Source organism: Labeo rohita, chromosome 13, assembly GCF_022985175.1.
Source record: "Labeo rohita strain BAU-BD-2019 chromosome 13, IGBB_LRoh.1.0, whole genome shotgun sequence".
Classification (NCBI taxonomy): Eukaryota; Metazoa; Chordata; class Actinopteri; order Cypriniformes; family Cyprinidae; genus Labeo; species Labeo rohita.
The window spans coordinates 3,099,675-3,123,665 of record NC_066881.1 but is presented as its reverse complement, the minus strand read 5'-3'; the positions used below and the strand labels follow the sequence as shown (position 1 = coordinate 3,123,665).

Genomic DNA, 23,991 nt, shown 5'->3' with positions numbered 1-23,991 from the left:
ACCTCTGGCTTGCTTAGTTGGGACACTTAATTTCCAGCGATATCATATACCATTTAAACTGAAATGAGCTGGATGATGACATCACTGAATTCAATGATGAACTGCCTTTAACTGAAAATCGAGTGTTTACTGTTGTCCTTTTGCATTATTGATGCACTATATCCTATTTAATACTGTAAAGCTGCTTTGTCACAATCTGTATTGTTAAAAGCGCTATATAAATAAAGGTGACAAGGTGACTTAACTCAGCTGTTCGGATTGAGTTTGTGCCTCTTTGAGACTGCACAATAATGTGCTGTTCACTTGCAGAACGCAAGTTTCTAGAGGGCACATAAGTCTGAAGTAATGAATTTAGGTAAAGGGGTGCAGAGCCAGTGGTGGTTTTGTAGGCAAACATTAATGCCTTACATTTTATGCGAGCAGCTATTGGTAGCCAGTGCAAGTTGATAAAGAGTGGCAAGATGTGTGTTCTTTTTGGCTCATTAAAAATTTATCTTGCAGCCACATTCTGGATTAATTGTAAAGGTTTGATTGATTTTGAAGACCTGCCAAAAGAGCAGTGCAATAGCCCAGTCTGGACAGAACAAAAGCTTGAACAACTGTGAAGCATGTTCCGAAAGAAAGCCTGATCTTCCTAATGTTGTGTAAAGCTAATCTGCTGAACATCAAGTCACAACTCCAAGGTTTCTGGCTGATTTTGAAGGAGCTATGGTTGATGTGCCTAACTGGATGGTGAAATTGTGATGAAACAATGGGTTTGATGGAACCACAAGCAGTTCTGTCCTGGTTGAAGATGATGGTCTTTCATCCAGCAAGAAATGTCTGTTAGACGATCTGAGATCCGAGCAGCTATCGTTGGATCATCAGGATGGAATGAGAGGTAGAGTTGAGTGTCATCAGCATAGCAGTGATACGAAAATCCATGTTTCTGAATGACAGAACTTAGTGATGCCATGTAGACAGAGAAGAGAAGAGAAGTGGTCCAAGAACTGAGCCCTAAGGTATCACAGTAGCTAGATGTTGAGACTTGGATACCTCACCTCTCCAAGCTACCTTGAAGGACCTGTCTGAGAGGTAGACTCAAAGCACTAGAGTGTGGTTCCTGAGATGCCCTTTGCCAATAGGGTTGGTGGTTAACTGTGTCAAAATCAGTGGACAGATCCAGCAAGATAAGTATTGAAAATTTGGAATCTGCTCTTGCCAGTCTTAGAGCTTCAACAACTGAGAGCAAGGCAGTCTTAGTTGAATGTCCACTTCTGAAACCAGACTGGTTGCTATCCAGAAGGTTGTTCTGTGTGAAGGGATGTGTTAATGATGTGAGTGAGTGCAGGTACAACTGCAGGTTCAATAGCTTGAAGGAGATGAGATGGAATAGGATCAAGCGGACAAGTAGTAGGATAATTAGAAAGCATAAGTGATCCGAGGTGTGCAGTGGAGTAACCAGCATATGATCAGTGGAGCAGTGCTGTGTGTAAATAAGGTCCAATTGGTTGCCTGATTTGTGAGTGTACAAATCTAGCTGTAGTTAACACTCTCTTGAGATCAAAGGAAGCAAGCAGAGTGTGGAAGTCTGCGGCCTGAAGTTTATCTAGGTGATTGTTGAAGTCTCCAAGCAAAACTAGAGAAGTGCCATCTTCACTAAAGGTTGAGAGTAGCATATCTAATTCACCCAAGAAGTTACCTTGTGGTCCTGGGGGAGATAAACAACTACAAGAAGTCTTTTAAAAGGGTGGGTAATAGTGGCAGAATGTGATTCCCAGAGAAGGTAAAGGAATACATTTCTAATCATTAGAGATAAGTAGACCAGTACCTCCAACTCTTCCAGTCAGACAAAGTGTGTGGGAAAATGAGATATTATTGGAAAGTACTGCAGGTGTAGCAGTGTCCTCTGGTTTGATCCAGGTCTCTGTCAGGGCCATGATATTTAGTTTTGAATGACTAGTAATAGATGTAATGAAATCTGCTTTGTTTACTGCAGACTGGCAATTGCTCTTTTGGTGTGGTGATGCACGGTTTGTAAATGTGGTAATGATAGTAGGGATATGAAGAAACATAGTAAGAGTTGGTCATACAAACTGAAACAGAAGTAAAGCAAGGGGCAGGAAAGAGGACGAATCAAAAGTGATACTTAAGTCCCTGCCCGGTGGACTCGCATGGTAGAGTTGATGGTCTTTGCAGTCGTTGGTCTTCACACAAGGGCTGCCACAGTATAATAATATTTTCTATATCGGTCTGACAAAAACTGCAATTGAATTCAGCTGAATACACCTAACTGTTTAGCACAACAAAGGGCCAAGCAAACGCACAACACTGACAAGGTATATGATCTAGTATGAGACCAAACTCGACTTCAACATGTCTCAACACAGTAAACAAACAAGAGTTTCCTAGCAATGGAAACTGTGCTAAACACTAATGAGACAAGAATAAATACACATAGGAGCTGCTTTTAATTCCTGCTGATTGACTGCTTCTCTCAAAGAGTAGTTTTTTACACTGCCTTTTGCTAACGGTTGAACACACTTAACGGTTTAGCACAACAAAGGGCCAAGCAAGCGCACAACACTGACAAGGTATGCAATCTAGTACAAGACCAAACACGACTTCAGCACGTCTCAACACAGTAAACAAACAAGCGTTTCCTAGCAACGACAACTACACTAAACACTAATAAGACAAAAAATAAATACATTTACAAGCTGCTTTTAACTCATGCTGATTGACTGCTTCTTTTAAAGAGTATTTATTTACACTTTGTAGCATCTGGACCAATCAGACATACAGTTATTTGTTACCTTTAACAAATAATCTTTAAAACAAACAAGCCAGCTATATGCTGGAGTTCTGGAGACAACCCCCCAAAGAAACTAACACCCCAAAAGGGCTCAGTTGCCAGGGCGACCATCTGATAACATGGGTTTTATTGGCCCGAAGAAATGCAAGCAGAACACACTACATTTGTCCATAGGAAAGACACAATGCCTATAGAAATTGACTCTTTCCTGTTCATTCACAGACATATCTATCCTTGACCTTCCTATCACACATAGCCCCAGGTCATTGTGTATAGTTTTACTATTATTGCCTTGTAGTTTTTTGTTTTTATTGTATACTGTTATATGCATTTGTTATGAAAGATAACTAATAGTATAACTCACCTATGCCATGTTTCGTGTCTTTGAATTCGTGATGATCTAAAAGATGGTGTATATTATCTGTTGATACCTATACAACATATTAGTGTTTTAAGAAACATTAGTAGTTTTTGCATCAACACCCAATCGAATTACATATGCAAAATACCATGCTCACAGACAAAGAGTCGTAAACTTTCCCTCCAAAAATGAAAGTCACTATTGGCTCTTGGACCTCCTGGAGCTTCTTCTCTTCTCTTCTTTCCCCACTCTCTTCTGCAAAATCTTTCGATCGCTGCCTGTGTGGAAGGACTCATGGGGAGCCTGAGCCAGCACAGGGTGAGCCCAGCAGGCCCCAACATATAGAGCTGTGACTGTGACCACAAAGTTTTGTGCGTTTTCTATTTAGTTTCTTCACTCGTCTCATGAGTGACTCGCCTCAGTCAGTTAGTGGTTCTTCTAAAACCTAAGAAGACCACAGGACTCATTTCCCTTTTGAGCTAAATCACTACAACTGACTTTTGCTAACGCTTGAACACACTTAACTGTTTAGCACAACAAAGGGCCAAGCAAGCGCACAACACTGACAAGGTATGCAATCATACCTTGATCATAGATTTACCATTTGTTATAATTTCTATTTTGTGCTGGTCAATTATGAACAATAGATAAGGGGTTCTGTCAGAGATTTATTCATAGAAATATTGTAGAGCATGCTATTATGTTGCCATATTCAAATAAGTTTAAAAATAAAAATGTTGCCACAAATAAAGATTTTAAATTGCAGGCCAAGTGTCACTACTTAAGTATATGTTCAGCTAATTGTCAGCCTCTTACTATGTGTGCGCTTCTCATAAACTAATAGCAGATCATTCTAATGTTAATTAACAGTAGAATAATCATGGCTGATAGTAAGACATGCAAACGTAAAGGAAAACCAATCTGGAAGAAAGAACAGCCTCTTACCCAACTTGTTAATGAAAACAAGGATATAATCAAAGGATAATTTTGAGTTGAGACAACCTCCAGAATCAGGATGCCTCCAGAGTTCCTGCTATATATCACAATCTGAGCGTGGTCTTCATTTGGTCCCGAGCTGCCTCTCTTCCTCCCCATTGACCGTATCATTGCGCTATTGATCTCCTTCCCAGCACTTCTCTCTCCTTCTTGTTCTGCCTGAACATGGTTATTATTGACCCTCGCCTGTCCCTGACAATGATGCACTACTCATAGTCACATAAATCTGCAGCCGCTCGCCTGGTGTTTGATCCCCACCTAACGGATTAAGTGTTTTGGTTTTCCTGGACATCGTTTGCTGGTCGGACTGCTCTCTCGTTTAATAATAAAGCATCAACAGGTGTTGACATTTCCCAACAGCACAGGAGTAATGATTTCATGAACTACTTTACTTCCAAGATCGATACTATTAGAGATAAAATTATAACCATGTAGCCATCAGATAGTGTGCTATAAATCCCCTGAAGAACAATTTCACTCATTCTCTGCAATGGGAGATTAAGAATTGTATAAACTTGTTAAATAAACTTGTATGTTAGACCCTATACCATCTACTAAGCTACTAAAGGGTTGCTTCCAGAAGTTATAGATCCTCTTCTGAATATTATTAATTTGTCATTGTCATTAGGATATGTCCCAAAACCCCTCAAACTGGCTGTTATTAAGCCTCTTATTAAAAGACCTCAACTTGACCCTAAAGAATTAATCACAGACTGATCTCGAATCTCCCATTTTGGTCAAAGATACTAGAAAAGGTAGTATCCTCACAACTATGTTCCTTGTTAGAGAAAAATCAGGATCAGTCAGGATTTTGACCACATTATAGTACTGAGACTGCTCTCATCAGAGTTACAAAAGGCCTGCTCTTATCACCCGATCGTTGTTGTACCTATCTTTTAGTACTACTGCATATTTGATATATATATATATATATATATATATATATATATATATATATATATATATATATATATATACACACACACATACATATATACATATATACATACATACATATACATATATACATATATATATATATATATATATATATATATATATATATATATATATATATATATATATATATATATATATATATATATATATACACACATACATACATACATATGTATATATATAAAATATATATAAAATCTAGATTAAAGACCCATCTCTTTAACCTGTCTTACACATAACACACTAACAAATTTCTACTATTCAAATCCATTAAAGTCAACTGGAAAGGATTAATTACGTCAACTGGAACCAGGAACACTTCCCATAACAACCAGATGAGTCCTCTGCAGCCTGGAATTAAACTGCTGGCTTTGTCTGGCCAGGGGAAAACTGGCCCCCCAACTGAGCCTGGTTTCTCCCAAGGTTTTGTTTTCTATTTCTGTCACTGATGGAGTTTTGGTTTCTTTTCATTGTCACCTCTGGCTTGCTTAATTGGGGCACTTAATTTACGGCAATATCGTCAACTACAACAACCATTACCAACTTTTAAACTAAATGTCATATGTGTAGTCTTGCATTCATATGCAGGAGTGAACATCTTGGTTTAATCATCAATATACAGTCATGTGAAAAAGTTAGGACACCTTATTGAATTTCATGGTTTTCTGTATCAGGACATAATAAACAATTGTCTGGTCCTTGGCAGGTCTTAAAATTTGGAAGATAAATCCTCAGATAAACGTCATCACATGACATTTCACACAGTGTCATTATTTATTTAAGAAAAATACAGCCACGACGGAAAGGCCATGTGTGACAACGTTAGGACACCCTATGAGTCACTTGCCTGTAGATCCACTTTTAGCAGCAATAACTTGAAGCATTCATTTTCTGTGTGACTTTATCAGCCTCTCACATCGTTCTGGAGGAATTTGGACCACTCTTCTTTTCAACGTTGCTCCAGTTTATTGAGGTTTGTGGGCATTTGTTTATGCACAGCTCTCACCACAGCATTTGAGTCAGGATGAGCTCTGGACTTTGACTGGGCTGTTGCAACACCTTGATTCTTTGCTTTTCAGCCATTCTGTTGTAGATTTGCTGGTGCGCTTGGGATCATTGTCCTGTTGCATGACCCAATTTTGGCCAAACTTTAGATGTGAGACAGATGCCCTCGCATTTGACTCTACAATACTTTGATATACAGAGGAGTTGATGGCCAACTCATTGACTGTGAGGTGCCCAGGACTTGTGGCTACAAATCAAGCCCAAAATGATCAGCCCTCCTCCAGCATGCTTGTCTTTTGGTATGAGGTGTTTGTGCTGATATGCTCTTTAGGTTTACACCAAACTTGGCGCTGTGCATTATGGCCAAACATCTCCACTTCGCTCTCGTCTGTTCAAAGGACATTATTCTAGAAGACTTTTGTTTTGTTCACATGCAACTTTGAAGACCTAAACTGTGCTGCAATGTTTTTTTTTTTTAGATAGAAGAGGCTTTCTTCTGCCAAGCCTTCCAAACATGCCATTTTTGTCCCATATTTTTCTAATGGTACTGTCATGAACTTTATCATTTAAGATGTTAACTGAGGCCTGTAGAGTCTGAGATGTAGTTCTTGGGTTGTCTGCTGTTTCTCTGAGCTTTACACAGTCTGATCTTGGGGTGAATTTTCTGGGACTTCCACTCCTGGAAGGAGAGGTGTCTGTTTTAAATGTCTCCCACTTGTGAATAAAGGTTCGGAAATGGCCGTATTACTCTTTTCAGATTGATGGCAGCAACAATTGCTTCTCTAAGATGATTGCTGATGTCTTACCTCCTTGGCTTTTATAGAGCCGCTCAGACTTGCTGATGATCAGTTAATCAAAGGTATTTGATTATCAGTGCTTGACTGTTATTCACCCTCTTAATTCCAGTGTCAACAGTAAGGGTGTCCTAACTTTGTCACACATTGCTTTTCCATTTTGGCTTTATTTTTGTTCAGTAAATAATGACATGTTCATCTGGGGTTTTATTTTCAAAATTTTAAGACCAGCCAAGGACCAGTTTTTTTTAATGATGTCCTGATACGGAAAACCATGGAATTCAATAGGGTGTCCAAACTTTTTCACATGACTGTATAGAACATTTTTCAAAGATATGTCCAAATTTGCAGTCCACCAGTAACATTAGTTGCAGCGAGCCAGGGTGTCCACAATAAACATGAAAAAAAAGTCTGTCAAAATCTGTCAACTTGTTAGTAGTGTCTGAATTTTCAGAACTGTACACAATATAATATGCACAAAAATATTTTAATAGTATAACACAACACTAAAATGTCTTACCACAGGCTGGTCCGTTGGTTAATGATCTGCCACCGAAAGTTCAGTCTCTGTTTTCAATAAATTAAAAAAGAAGTTAACATTAGACAAATTCTGTACTGCAGGCAACAGTGGTTTTTGAACTGAACTGAACAACTAGTTGTTAATGACATATCAGGGTTGTGTCTCTCTTTTGTATGTGTTGTGCAAGAAATCACAAGGAACAAGGTATATCTTGACTCATTAGTGTTGTCAGATCTTGCTAGAAAAAAAGAACAAAAATAAGCTTAAATCCAAATGCTTTATCTTGAAAATAAGCCACATAATATATGGTGACCTGCACCTGCCTACTTTTTTTTAACTCCATCAACTAGATCACTTTTTAAGCCAAGTAATATTATGTAATAATGTAATATTATTATGTCATTCATCTGATCTGACATCTGATATCATGGCTGTTTGAGAAAACAACATATTATTACTATAAACATACTTATAAGTGGTCATTGATTGCTTTATTTTAGTAGCATACGAAAGATGGCAGGATATGAGATTTATAATACATTATAACAATGAGAAATATAATCCATTGTAACTTAAGTAGATGCAACACGTTCATTGTGCGTTATAAATCATCATACTCTTAAGCTATAACCACAAATAAGTAAATATTATAATACATTAAAACTGTTCTTATGAATATTCATAAGTTGATATAACATATTATAAGGTTTTTATAATGCATTATGCATTCATTATAATGCCTTAAGAATACCCTTATAATGTATTATAAATATGGGCTTCATAGAAAGTGTTACCCAATGAGTTGTGCAAGTGTTCTCAGCATTTCGGTGACAAATGTTTTATAAATACATTAAATTAAAGTCAATAAAGTTTTTGATCTTGCTTTATGTCGACGCCACAGTTTTGCTACGCAAAAGCAGCACCCACGGCACGTGTAAGCATAAAGCTGTATCTGTCTTTCACAAATCTGATCAAACTAAAGACTCTTTGGAGATATGAAGGATGCAATACTACTCCATAGGTACTCAAGATTAACATGATTGGCAGAAACTGTGTGTTATGTCCCCTTTAAAGGATGTTCCCCATAAAATAATTTCCATGAGCAATTTAACCTTTTTAAAGGCTATAGTTTCTATCCTTATTTATATGTATGCATTTTTATGTGACATTCTTTTATTTAAAGTCCCCCTGTAGTAAAAAAATTGTATCCCTTAAAACTCATCTTTGATCATCAAAATGACATATTTTAATGTTTTTTTCTTGTGAAAATAATTTGCTCATGCCTTAAAACAGCTTGAATGTAACTTACCCCCCCTTTGCCTCATTTACTATACGTGGATATATGAATACGCAAATTAGCCCTGCCTCCAATCCACTCCACCAGCCAGAGCCTCCTGATCCATTAACTGAACTGTACTAAACGCGATATAATGGCGATATATGGATAATGACTGATAAAACTATGTTTTTACTAGCGGACAACTACAGTGGATACTGTAACATTCATAAATTTACTTACTTGACAATGTTGTGTTCTCAAAATGCCTTGAAGGCTCAAATGCAGCCTAACGTTAGTTTGTGATTCCAATTTGCGCCAGCAAACTTATGTATGTGAATTGTGGTCATCAGTGCGAGAGAGGTGGGTCTAACTCCGGGCTACTTTTACACTGTTGCCAGATTATTATTCAAGTTAGCGGTTTTGCTCTATTAAATTTTTGGTTTTGTGCTGGTAATCCTATTGGTATTTTCTGCATGCTAATGATAGGAATCTATGACGTAATTGTGTTGAAGTTTGTGACGTAGCAAAAAAAGGGCTGTTTTAAACCACATTTCTGGGACAGCCTGTAGGAAACTACAGTTTTAAGGAGAAAATACTCAGCAATACTAAGATTGTACAGTATATGGCTGTTAATCATCTGCACTGCAGAGGTGGCACAGAAAGTGGTGGTATAAAAACATTTACGTTTTAATGTCAACCGCTTGTCTCACTGTCTTGTCTTACTGCCCTTGCATGCCCTGAAATATGACGTCATTTTGCGGACAGGCTCCAAAGTGCTTTTGTTTTTGAGCCCGGTTTGATTTTATGAAAAAAAAAAAAAAAAAAAAAAAAAAAAAAAAAAAAAAAAAAAACCTGGATGTATTTTTATCATTATAGGATGATCACTGATTGCTGATTTCTTACATGTACTAAGCTACTGAGCTGTGCTTTGATTCAACCTCCAAAATCCAAATGTGCTCTTTACCTTGGACATTTTTATCAAAATGTGCTTTTTACCTTGGACTGTGCGGCACCCACTGATATTGGCACCTTGTTAAATATGAGCAAACGTGGTTGTGAAAATAAATCTGCAATCTCATTTATCTTTTTGATCTGTCATTAAAAAAAAAATTCACAAAATTCTAAACTTTCATTGAATAAAACAAGTGAAAGTGGGGGGAAACTCAAATTATGAAATTAAAGTTTTTCTCCAATGCATGTTGGCTACCATTATTGACACTTCTAAAAATTCTTATGAGTAAAATATTTCTAAGGTATATTCTGATTCATATTACCATTTTTAGCACACCAGGGTGACTAGGAGCATGAAGTTGTCCAGCCATGACTTCCTGTTCCACAGGATTATAAATATGAGGAACAAAAAGGGCAATAATTAAGAAAGTCCAATCAGCAGAAGATGTTAGAAATCTGCCTGGAAGAAGATATGTGTCTATATCCTCCTAATGCATGCTGAGGAGGAGAGTTTGAGGGCCAAAGCCTCTCTAAAAATCACAGCTGGAGAATTGCAGAGATTACTTGAATCTTGGGGTCAGAAAGCTTAAAAAAAAAAAAAAAAACAGCCCCTACATCACCACATTATGTTCAAATGGGTTTCCAGAAAAAAAAACTCCTGGCTCATCCAAAACAAACTCCAGCATATTCAGATGAAACATAAAAAAAAGAGCTTTCAGGCATCAAACCCACCCGATGGGTTTTGTGCAAACAGGGATAAAAAGTACCCCATTCCCACGGTTAAATATACTGCTGGATCTTCAATGTTGTGGGCCCATTTCTCTGCCAGAGGTCCTGGACGTCTTGTTCAGATACATGGCATCATGGACTCAAATACCAGCAGATAAAAAAATATAAACCTGACTGCCTCCATAAGAGATTCTGGATGAAGGAATGGTCTCTGATCTCGTCAGGTGTTCTCCAAACTTATCAGGCATTATAGGAGAAAACTCAGAATTGTTATCTTGGGAAAAGGACGTTGCAATAATTGGGTGCCAATAATAGTGGCTACGTGAACTACAGAAAAACATTTATTGCATAATGATATTTCGCCCCCCACTTTCCATTGTTTTATGTCAGTGAAAGAATAGAATTTTGTACATTTTTTGAATAAATGATCAAAAGGATAAACAATGCAGATTTATTTTCACAGCCACCTTTGCTCATATGTACGAATATTTATGAATAAGACAATTAATGTAAATTAATGACATTACAACTTTACTAAAAAATATAGGCTGATATATTTGTGGTTGTGTAGCCGAAATATTTCAAAGCAATCAACATCAAATCAAAAGGCTGTGAATCAAATAGGAAAATATGTATCAGAACACACACAGATAAGTATTTGCACTACAACCACTACAATTTAAAACACTAATTACATAGTGTAGTAAATGTATGACTATGAGTATTTATGGGAGGCATTTAAAAAAAAAAAAAAAAGGAAAAAAAAGGGGGAGCCATTTAAAAAAAAAAAAAAAAAAAAGGGTTTTTTTCTTTCTTTCTTTCTTTTTTTTTTAAAGACCAATATGCTCTGGTTTGTTGACCACATTCTTTTAGATATTGGATATAAAATGATGTTTACCTGCAGCAGATAGGCAAACAGTGGGCCCAGCAAAGGACAGAGGAGGCTGTCATAATAATTTTGAGGACAGGACATGACCAGCTGCTTTATGAACAGACGTAAAAGACATTAAGGAAAACAACAAAAACTGTACCTTACAGCACATTTATGAGTCAGAGTCATCGACCATAAAAATCCAAATCTAATGACAGTGATGTCACTTACATAATCTAAGATGAATATAAGCTTTTTAATAAGGGTACCAAAATAATTATGTAATAATTACCCAAATTAAAACTTGCTTCATCATAAAATAATTAGTGAGCTAACCATAAATGAATAAAGACTGATTCATGCCTTAATAACAATAATTTTAACTACATGTGAGTACACGTTTGACAGTTTCTTTTAGAAAACTAAACCAATAATTACTATCCAATAATTTGATCTCAATAATTTGATAATTTAAAACTAGAATGTAGCTTAATTTAAATAAAGAAACTGTTTTGTAAATTATTGGAACCAGGGAATATCAGTTATGACATCAAAGTACCGCAAGAACAATTAGAAAGCGTAAGTAGCCATCTGCTCTCTATAGCTCTCACTGTACTTGGATGTCACACCCGATCGGTCTGCACAGCACTTCTTCAAGTCGAACACACCTTACAGTGTTAGGGGAGAGTCTACTCTGTGGCTCCATTGCAAAATAAAGTCACGATTTTAGCCTTGGCCCAAAAAATCCAAGACGGCAGCGTGGTCAGACGCAGCGGCTACTCCGGGTCCCAACGACGGTGCTTTTATGTCTTTTAATATCGTCCGTTCATCTCCAAACTGTGTAAATTTACCGCTAATTCATAGGGATAGCACTCCAAAACACATTTATGATCGCCAAAGCCTTTTGGAAATCGGCAACGTACACAAACACCAACTCTCGCCAGCGGCCATTGAGAAGGCCTTTGTATACTGCTGAAGCTGGACCTCGAGACTGCGGCCTCGCCTTCTGACGCTACCCGCACAAAGCGGCGGCGCCAGCGGTGCGAGAGAGGACGGAAGCGCAGTAAGCGCGGAGGCATATGAGCTAGGCTAAGGGCAAACCCCAAAAGACTGGCTCTTCCAACACTCATGCTCTCAAATGTTCGCTCGCTGGAAAATAAACTGGACGAAATTCAACTCAGTCGGTCCACAGACCACGAGGCAAGGGATTATTGTGTGTTTGTTTTCACTGAAACACGGCTAAACGACAAAATCCCGGACTCCGCCATTCAGCTGCACGGGCTAACCTGCTGCCGAGCGGACAGAGATTCATCACTGTCTGGTAAGACTCGCGGTGGAGGCTTGTGTGTGTATATCAACAAGGAATGGTGTAACAATGCTGCAGTAGTGACAAAACACTGTTCATCGCTCGTGGAGTTTATGTTTGTGAAGTGTCGACCGTTCTATCTACCGCGGGAGTTCATGGCCATTGTTACTGTCGCTGTTTACATTCTGCCGTGTGCAAACAGTAAGGACGCGCTTCGCGAGCTGTACAGCGCCATCACCGAACACCAAACAAATAACCCTGACGGCTTTTTTAATCACTGCTGGTGACTTTAATTACGCAAACTTAAAGTCTGTTTGCCAAAGTTCTACCAACACGTGAACTTTACAACAAGGGGAAACAGCACACTAGACTTTGTTTATACAACAGAGAAAAACGCTTACAGGGCTAAACCCCGCCCCCACCTGGGATACTCTGACCACATCTCTGTTATGCTAATCCCAGCATACAGACCACTTCTCAAACTTACCAAACCGGTTCAAAAACAGATCATAGTATGGCCAGACAATGCTACCTCTGCACTACACGACTGCTTCCAGGACACAGACTGGAACATGTTTAAAGAGGCAGCCACCTACAATAACCACACAGACCTGCAAGAATACACAGAAACAGTGACTGCTTACATCAAAAAGTGCATAGATGATGTGACAGTCACCAAAACCATCACCACACGTGCCAACCAGAAGCCGTGGATGACAGCTGAGGTTCGTGGGCTGCTAAAAATCCGAGATAAGGCATTCAGATCAGGAGATAAGGCAGCTCTCAAAACAGCAAGAGCCAATCTGTCTCATGGCATCAAGAAGGCACAACATCAATATGCTCAGAAAATCAACAATAACAACAATAGTCTTTCTCCAGCCAACGTAAGGAAGACCCTATCCAGGATAAACTCACGAAAGGCTGCGGGCCCTGACAACATACCTGGCCGTGTACTAAGAGACTGTGCTGCACAGCTGACGGATGTCCTAATAGACATCTTAAACACATCGCTGAGCCAGGCAGTCGTCCCCACTTGTCTCAAATCCACATCCATAATTCCAGTTCCAAAGAAGTCACCTGTGTCCTGTCTGAATGACTATTGTCCCATAGCACTGACCCCAATCATGATGAAGTGCTTTAAGAGGTTAGCCATGCATCACATCAAGTCCAGTCTCCCAAACACGCTGGACCCATTCCAGTTTGCAAAATGTCCAAACCGCTCCACGGACAATGCAATATCCAGCACTCTTCACCTAGCTCTCACTCACCTGGAACAGAAAGACTCTTATGTTAGAATGCTGTTCATTGACTTCAGCTCAGCATTCAACACAATAATCCCTCAGCAGCTCATCCACAATCTAAACCTGCTGGGCCTAAACACCTCCCTCTGTAATTGGATCCTGGACTTCTTAACTGGTAGACCCCAGTCAGTCCGTGTCGGCCGCAACACCTCGAGCACTACCACACTGAGCACAGGTGCCCCACAGGATTGTGTTCTCAGCCCACTGCTCTTTACGCTGCTGACCCACGACTGCACTGCCAAGTTCAGCTCCAACCACATCATCAAGTTCGCTGATGACACGACTGTGGTAGGCCTCATCTGCAACAACGATGAAATACACTACAGAGAGGAAGTGGCACAGCTGGCTAAATGGTGTGGCGCTAACAACCTGTCCCTCAACGTGGGTAAGACAAAAGAGGTTGTGATGGACTTCAGAAGAAACTCTGTTGACCACCCCCCACCTGACCATCAACAGCTCGACTGTGGAGAGAGTCAGCAGCACTAAACTCCTGGGGGTGCACATTACGGAGGATCTCACCTGGACCACCAACGTCATGTCGCTCAACAAGGAGGGCCAACAACGCCTCCACTTTCTCCGCCGGCTGAAAAGGGCAAGTCTCCCTCCACCCATCCTCACCACTTTCTATAGGGGCACCACTGACAGTGTGCTGACCAGCTGCATCACTGTCTGGTACGGCAACTGTAGTGCTGCTGACCGAAAGACCCTACAGCGGACAGTGAACACAGCTGCAAAGATCATCGGTGCCCCTCTCCCCTCCATCCTGGATATTTTCCTTGCACGATGCTCCAGCAAGGCCTCCAGCATCATGAAGGACCCCACCCATCCCTCCCACAATCTCTTCCAGCTCCTGCCATCAGGTAGAAGGTACGGGAGTATCAAAGCTCGCTCTGTCAGATTTCTCAACAGCTTTTTCCCCCAGGCTGTGAGAGTCCTTATCCCCAATTTCCCTGTCCCCCTCTGACACCATGAAAACCTCAGCCTCCTCCCCCCAACTCATTAAAACTGCTGACAATTTTCCTAAGTGCAATTCTGAGAGTGCTACACACAGGTGAGTGGGCTATACAAACCACCTGTAGTAACACACTTATGTACATTAGACACTTTCTATAAACACTCGCTGCTACAAAGACTCAAACTGTCTCTTTTGTAAAATGTCATGTACAGCATTTATGTAAAGTTTTTGTTGTCTCAGTTTTGTATGTGTAGTCAACTATTTATTATAGTTATAGTATGTATAGTACATGTATAGTCAGATGGTTAACCGTTGTATAGATCTATAATTGATTTTCTTATTTGTGTACTGTTGTATGTTTATATTATGCTTAACTAGTATGTAGCACCGTGGTCCTGTGAGACACACGACATCTCGTTCCACTATATGTCCACACATGTAGCAGAATGACAATAAAGCTCGACTTGACTTGAAATAATGAACACAAAAAAGGTGGAAAAACTGTTTAACGGTCTAACTCCACAAGTACTACATATTTTGTAACTTGTTTCAGCAAAGCATTTCTAACATTTATAATGTGCTTAGAAACAATTCTAAGTTTATTAATTCTTGATTAGTTCACCCTCACTAATCATTAGCTCATTTTGAAGTAATAATAAAGGTATTAGGTTCAGGTACCCTTATTATACAGTGCTACCAACAGATGTTATGGACATACAAGTTTAACTAATAGTTAAAAAATCATTATATAAAGGATATGAACAAGGGGGCGGAGCCTGTGGTCTGGAACACTGTCTAGATGGATAAACGCAGAACCAATAATCTGCTCTGCTAAGCCTTCTATTGCATAGAAGTCTTGCTGCATGCAGGGACCTGCATTCCCAAGCACGTGGTAACTTAAAAAAAAGAGAGAGAGAGAGAGAGAGAAAGAGAGAGAGAGAGAAGAGAAAAGGTTAAATAAGACTGAAAAAATTAGTTTTGACCATTGGACAGTTTTTTTTTTAAATTCTATTAAAACAAACAAAAAAGAAAAGAAAAATCAATTATTAAATTTGATTGCTCCAACCAGTTATCATAGAGTGAGGAGAAGAAGCCTTGCATCCGTTCAGCAATGTTTCTGTATGCTGAAGAGTCGTAGCCTTCTAAAACTGGTTGAGGAATTCCTGTAGGAAACACCAGGAGTTATTTCTTTGAGACAACAAGAGGTTGGGGTTTAAAAGACAATGTTGATTTACTTCACTAACACTCAAATGAGAACAAAATCTAAACTGAATTGAGCTAGATAATAACACTTTTGCCTTCTAAAGAAATGCTTAAAGCTGAAATTGAATTTGTTTTAAAATGGATAAAATCTGCAATATCACCTTTATCTTGCTGTTTAATTCTGTGAAGATGCTTTGACAACCTACACTAGGGATTTTCAATTTTTGGGTGAAATTGACAAAAAAAATGTAAAAAGTTCATGCTACAGTGATATATCATGAAAGTAGGGCATTTAAGTAGAAGAATGCAATGGTTATTTCTTCATCTCAAACAATTTACTTTTTTAGGTTTATTTAGGTTTTCTATGGGATGCAGGTCTGGAGAAAGTGCAGGCCACTCGATCTGAGGTACCCAGCCGTTCCCTGATGATGCGACCTTGATGAGCTGGGGCATTGTCGTCCATAAAGATGAAATCAGGCTTGTGTTGCATATGCAAAGGCACAATGACTGGATTAAGGATGTTATTCAGGTAGTATTTCAGGTAAGCTTGTCACAGTACCATTCACAAGGTGTAGGGCAGTTCTGTATGGGACTAGACACACCTACCTAGATTATAACACCACAACCTCCAAAGGCTCATCGGGTGACGACAGTGGCTGATGCAGAGCATTTTTCTTGATGCCTCCAATAGCATTGCCGCCAATCATTTCTGCTCAATGTGAATTGACTTTTATCAGAGAACAGCACTGGTTCCTCATCCAGCGCAAATGCTCCTTGGCCCATGCAAGTCTCCCTGGCCATTACAGTCTGGGCAGGTGTGTGCCCTACACCTTGTGAATAGTACTGTGACAGGCCAATACTAGTCATTGTGCCTCTGCATGAGCAATACAGACCTGATTTCACCTTCACAGACAACAATGCCCCAGCTCATCAAGATCGCATCATCAGGGAACGGCTGCTCGAAATGGAGTGGCCTGCACTTTCTCCAGACCTGAATCCCATAGAACACCTATGGGATCAGCTAAGCCGTCATGTAGAGGGTCGTAACCCTGCACCCCAGAGCCTCAATGACCTGAGGGCAGCCCTTCAGGAAGAATTGAATGCCATGCCTCAGCAGACAATAAGTTAACTTGTGAACAGCATGAGATGTCATTGTCATGCTGTAATTGATGCTTAAGGACATGTTATTAAGTTATTAAGACTGTTGTTAGCTTTTGTTTCAATAAACTGTTTGAAATAAAGATTTACCATTGCATGCTTCTACTTAAATGCAATACTTTAATGATATAATATTACTGTAGCATGGACATTTTACATTTTCCATAAATTTCACCCGAAAGTCGAATACATTGCTAACTTTTTGTAAGTAGTGTGTATTGTTTTAAGCGCTACTTAAATACTTCAGACTCGATTTGACTTCATTAGTTACAGCAAAAACTAAATTATGGTGTTTATTGGGTTAAGGACAGGACAAATGAGAAACCTACCTAGAGCAAAATTCTTCTCCACGTCCGTAATATCATAGACCCCAGTAAAAGTCTTGCTAAGTCGGTTGATGTTCTCTGGCAAGAATAAGCTATTTTGCGTCCTGAAAGCATAAAGAATGCCAAACTATTCCAAACATTCTTAAAATAGTGAAAAAACAGTACATAGCACAGAACAACATATACCTTACACCATCCATGATTTTTTTTCACCATATACTATACCTTATTTAATGCCTGTTTTTCTAGGAAATGAATTTGTAGGAAATTACCAAATTTACCTGATGAGAGCAAAAAGGTTGGGCAGCAAGGCCTGCAGGGGCTCAACACAAGGGCTTCTGTAGATGAGGGCCCCATCAGAAGTTGTGCTGACCACAAAGCCTCCTGCTTTTGCCTCCTCAGAATTAGCAGGCCAACGGGCACGCTTTACAACCCCAAGCATGGTGTTTACACAAAAACTAATCTGCCATTAAAGACAAAAGTCAATCATACACACACCTATTAGGTGCCAAGAAACAGAAGACCCCATCTAAAAAACTGATGAGATTTACAACAAAATCCAACAGCTATGCAAACACGTTAGACTGCATGCATTCATTTGAGAAGTGATCACACCTACCCGTGACCTGTTGATACCCATCTGATCTTCTGTGTCAGGGTCACTGACCACCTGATCAGCACCAACATATGCCAAGAAGGTAGCAGGGTCTAATAACACACTACACAACACAAAATTAAAGGTAGGTCCATACATCAAACAGCTTGATTCATGTACATAGACTAGATACCAATCACTTCATATTATGTTCATGTTAAATATTAACTAATATAAAAAGTAAACACCTGTCTGGACAACAATATCAATTCATACCTGCTCATCTCCTCTGACAGCCACTGTGCAGTAACAGGAGCCATGAGTTCCTTCAGGAAAGCTTTCTGCTTGTTATAATCTTTAAACTGATTGCTGATTAGTATCAGGGCTTCCATAAGAGCACACTTTTCCATTTGTGTCAGCAGCAGCTCATTAGAGAACAACCTCTTCACATGCTCATACATCATGTCAAAGCACGGCTATAATGCAAGAAAAACAATCTATTATCATTAGCATCTCAGAATGGAATGCTAATATAACCCATTTCTTAATGATCATAACTAAAATTAAATATTTTGTTTTGCATTGCAAAGAACTATATTGTAGCTACATGCTTCAACATACCAGCATAAAATCGGAATAATCTCGACATATCCTTATGATGGAAGAACAGGCATGTCTTCTGACATTCTTAACAGCTCGAGTTCGAGGTGCCTGAACACATGCACTGAACATCAACAAGACTGTTTGATTAGACAGTGATATGCAACTAAAAGTATGGGCACCTTACCTTGCACTCTTCAACCAATTCAAATGTGATGGAAGGAAATATCTAAATATAAGGGGAAAAATTTTAATGATGAAACATTTTAATGATGGTAGTTTTTTAGCACATCTATAATGCACTAAATAAGGACATACAGGTTACTAATAAATAATAAATACTACTAAAAAAACAACAAAACATACATACATACATACATACATGAGACAAGCTTGAGGGTCCTTTTTACAAATATAATAGCAGAGAGAGAACAGAAAATGATGGCGAGAAGGGGAGAGAATCCAGATTTAAACTCACATCATACTGATAGACCGATACAAGAAGATCTATAAGATTGTAGAAGCCATGTACAGCTGCACCACATTAAAAAAATAAAAATAAAAATAAAGAAAAAAATACTCAACTAGGGCTGCATGATTAATCAAAATTAAATCGCAATTAAATCGCAATTAGGTAAAAGCTGAAAAGATTTTCATGCACAGCTTGCCAGTGAAGCACGGTTCTGTGACGAGCAGTAAATCTCCACCTGAAGGCCAAAAGGCGCTCTCACTCTGAAACTCCCAATATGCCCCGCAGAAAAAAGGTAATGCACGTCATTCCCATAGGGTTGTTTGACCCCAAAATTTTTGGATTCCGACCCCTTGTTCTGGAATTGATGGTATTCGATTCCAAGAACTCATTCATCAGGCCCTGTTTACACTAGTGCATTTTTGTTTAAAAATGGATTTTAAAATGAAAATGATCCTTGTCCACAGTGGTGTTTTCACTGCATTTCAGAAACGACACTACACAACCGAAAACATGTCACATGACCATTCATGCAGGTACAACCATAGATATGTATAGGTAGATGCCCTATTATTTAGATGGCGGATGCATCGACGTACTTGGAGCAGTCGAATGGGGAATCTAACTATACAGTGCTGCTTGAAAGTTTGTGAACCCTTTCGAATTTTCTATATTTATGCATAAATGTAACGCAAAACATCATCAGATTTTTACACAAGTCCTTAAAGTTGACAAAGAGAATCCAATCAAACAAACAAGACAAAAATATATGCTTTTAGTATCTGTTGTGACCCCTTTTTATAGCAATAATTGCAGTTTTTCGTATCTACTGATCAGTCCTGCACAATGAATTTTAGCCCATTCTTTCGTACAGAAACACTTGAACCCTGTGATGTTGGTGGGTTTCCTCCTAAGAACTGCTTGCTTCAGGTCTTTCCACAACATTTTAATTGGATTAAGGTCCAGACTTTGACTTGGACGTTCCCAAACATTACCTTTATTCTTGTTTAACCATTTTTTGGTAGAATGACTTGTGCGCTTGGGGTCGTTGCCTTGCTGCATGACCCACTTTCTCTTTAGATTTTAGTTCATGGACAGATGTCCTGACATTTTCCTTTAGAATTTGCTGGTATAATTCAGAATTTATTGTTATTAAGTCATCCTGGCCCAGATGCAGCAAAACAGGCCCAAACCATGATACTACCACCACTATGTTTAACAGACAGCAATGGCAGCAATGCCATTTTTTCCACACCTTTTTCCAAAAGTCTCAATTTTTGTCTGTTTACACTAAAATGCAACCCCAGAGTTTTCAAACTAAAACAGGGTCTGCAGCATTTTCAAACATGTTATTAAATGTGGTATTTTGTTGGCCAAGAGGTTCACAAATGCTTCACGTTTGGAAAGATGTTTGACGCATTTGCTTTTTTAAATGCACGCTATGAGCGACTCAAAGTCCCCTGCATTCAGAAGCTATACAGCAGCATTTACTATACAGCCATACTTCACTGACAAGCTGTGCATAACAGTTTTCAAAATCACAGAATGATTTAATTGATTTCATATAATCGTGCAGCCCCATCACCTCAACCTGAAATTTATTTGACACTCCTAAATGAGCGGTTAGACAGCGTTTCAGTTGCACTTTGCTGTCAGCTTTAGCACCAAAAAATTTTTGCCTATAGGTAGATGTGAACTGCTAATCACAGTGTTAGCTTTTTCTATAGAGGGTATGCATGTGACATCATCGTCAGCTGAAGTGTGGCACTACGCACTGAGTGGCAAAAAGCCTGACTGGCAGCATTGGTTTTCAGTGTGAATGCTTCGACAGAATGCACAAAATGTATCTAAAACGAGAAAGAGCTTTGCGATTGTAAGGTTTACAGAACCTCAGACATTTTGATGTTCTGAAACGGACAGTACACACAGTGCATTAACATACAGACATCTGTCTCCACATCTTACTGAGAGAAGATGTGAGAAAAGTCCCTTCTTACCTATCCTTTTTATCCACTTCCTCCCACCCATCTCCATTCACTCAGCTCACTCAGAATGGACAATAGCATAATATAATGTTCTACCTTAATGCAAGTGTTATATATATATATATACATGTTTGGTATCATTTGAATTGTCTCTGTGTGTCTGGAACAATGGTCTCAGTATTACAAGAAGTAGACTAAAAGGTAATACATATCCTAAGAGTACAGAGATATTTTGCTCACTGTAGAAGGTGTGCCAATCAGTGTCTTTCATGCAAATTACCATCTGTCCCCAAATGGTGCAAAAGATCATATCTAAGACTTGATCAGTGCAAATTCCAATTGTTAGTTCCTGTCTCCATTTGGAAGATGTTTGTCTTGGTCTGAGGTACTTAAGGAAATGAAGCCCGTATTTTTCTAAAGCCAGGTATGCATCTTTTACTCTTAGATTTATCTTAGAGAATTTGATGTCTTGTATTGATTTGATATCTTTGAATTGGCTATGTAATTGGCATAATACATATTTACCTGACTGATAATAAATTGTTACATTTTATTCTGTACTGATTTACACTGAAATTATTTTCTCAAGTAGATTAAGTGAAGGCGTATGTTGCTGCAAATCTGCATCCAGGGTTAAGTACATACCAGATGGGTTAGATGGAGGTTAGATGGAGGTTAGATGGAGCATGGGGCACATCAGGTGAGATTCTAGATTTCTGACTAACTGCGTGACTTTAAGTTGTTATGCATTGGACTAGACAAAATTAAATACTATTGGAGTACGAGCATGATTCGGGCATATTTCCTAGTTCTAGCCATAACCTCTGGTTATTGTCTCAGCTTTATTCAAGTTGTTATGTAGTTGGATTAACTATAAGGGGCTAGATAAAAACACTATTGAAGTGTTTGCATATTTCAAAGTGCTAGCCATAACCTCTGTTCAAGCTATAACTAAGTTACATATGTGACTGTAGGGTGATAAACAGAACCACTATTTAAAGAATGACAAGCATGAAGTGGTCTATTAAATGGTTAGCCATAACCTGTGAAATTCAAGGACGTATATGGGGACACGTTTCAAGTGAGAGCAAGGTTACATCGTGTTACCTTGTAACATTGTTACGGTTTTCCAACACAACTATGCAATTTTGCATTTATTTTTGCATTTATATTCTATTTGCCGTATTTCTGTTTTGCATAAAACTGAAGAATATTCCGCTGTGCACCAGGCCAAGTGATGGTCCTTTGGATCTCTGGCAAGCCATTCTATGTAATCTTGAAACTTGCATTTTCCAGGCATCATGTTTTAGCGGATTCAGCCTATTTTTGCAATGTTTTAAGGTGTTTCCATAAAACGTTGAGGTGCCATCGTAGTAGTTTTGTGCACACGTGAATGTCATGGCAACGTACAGCACAAAGTACTTCACCTCAAGTGGGAAACACTTAACGTACCACGCAAATGCACGTAACTAATGTAGGGTCACCATATTTTAGCTTGCAAAAAAGAGGACAGTTGGGGCCGGATGCGTGTAGGGGGTATGTTTTGGGTAATTTGTGGTGGGTTAAAAAGCCCCCGAAGTAGTGCAATGACCATATCTCATATCAAAACTCAAAATATTTCATTTCCATACCTAAAATGCATATTTTACAGTCAGCCTTGTGCAGATTGATCATAAACACAGTGGCCAGCACAAAACTTAACATCTTGCACAGTTTTATTACAGGTAGAATGCAAAATGTTTCAATACAAGCATTTTAGTCAAATGAAATTTATGCAATATTTCAAACATTTAAACCTCAAGAAAAAATCAACCCTTTGCAAGAATTTAAAATCAGCCCAATTCCGTGGAAAAATGCTGATTTGGCAACTAACACAAGCTGCAGGAATCAGATTTAACGGATCATGCGTCAAGACAAGAGTAATGAAAGATGACTGACAAATTATGCTGTGCTGAAGGATTTGCTGCTCAACAGACAACGTGCTCACATCTGATGTGTTCCCTTTATACTGAGTGTGTGTGATCGCAAAATTGAAAGTAAAAGTGAGTAGCCACTCATTCAAAGTAGATTTAAATATTTTGCATACGAAAGCGGCTCCCTGATGCATGAAAATTATATTCAATATTAGAATGATTGCGTGAGCAGGTGGTAATGGGCCGAAATTCAGCGGGAGAGGGATCAAGAAAACAGTCCCGCGTAGGGCTTTAATACAGAAACGCACACAATAAATGGCGACTGTGGAAAGCAAAAGCCGAATCCCATTACGGGCGATTTAGAAATCCCACCAGGATGCAGTTTTTAGGTCCAAAAAGAGGACATGTCCGGGAAAAAGAGGACTTATGGTCACCCTAATTAACGTAAATGAAGCAAGCTAGTATGCATAGGGCAAGAAGTGATGGCGAAATAACACATTAGCGGACCAGAGGAGATATCAGGGAATTTTTTCCAGAAAACTTCTTGCACAAAATAAATATATATTAAATATACACTGTTAAAAATAAATGTAATTTAACACGTAAATGTCTGTATTTTTTTTTTTACAGTATTTTACCTTTTTTCATTACATGATGAAATACCAGTTGTTTTACAGATATTTTCTGTATTTTAAAGTTCCACCATTAAATTTACAGATAATTGCTTGTATTTTGATATTACATACATTTTCTGTTTTTTAAAAGGAATTTTTCTGTATTTTCACAGAGTAATGTGTAATTTAACATAAAATGTCATGGAATTACAGATTATTCCTGTAAAAATAAAAAAATAATTGAACCACATATCATTTAGTCAAAGTGTTTTTATTTCCATTGAAGGTCGTTAATTATGTGAAGCT

General features: G+C 38.7%; 1 protein-coding gene across 1 annotated transcript in view; it reads right to left on the bottom strand.

Annotated features, from left to right (window-relative positions):
* Positions 1-23,991, bottom strand: part of LOC127175575 (exportin-5) — a 111,423-nt gene that overhangs the window by 44,408 nt on the left and 43,024 nt on the right. Inside the window, exons 17-26 of the mRNA XM_051126726.1 lie at positions 18,892-18,933; positions 18,726-18,815; positions 18,381-18,580; positions 18,129-18,228; positions 17,791-17,972; positions 17,513-17,613; positions 15,889-15,985; positions 15,583-15,718; positions 11,288-11,386; positions 7,431-7,477 (exon numbers count right to left, since the gene is read on the bottom strand). Of these exons, the coding sequence (XP_050982683.1) occupies positions 7,431-7,477; positions 11,288-11,386; positions 15,583-15,718; positions 15,889-15,985; positions 17,513-17,613; positions 17,791-17,972; positions 18,129-18,228; positions 18,381-18,580; positions 18,726-18,815; positions 18,892-18,933 (1,094 nt within the window). The remainder of the gene's footprint in view (positions 1-7,430; positions 7,478-11,287; positions 11,387-15,582; positions 15,719-15,888; positions 15,986-17,512; positions 17,614-17,790; positions 17,973-18,128; positions 18,229-18,380; positions 18,581-18,725; positions 18,816-18,891; positions 18,934-23,991) is intronic.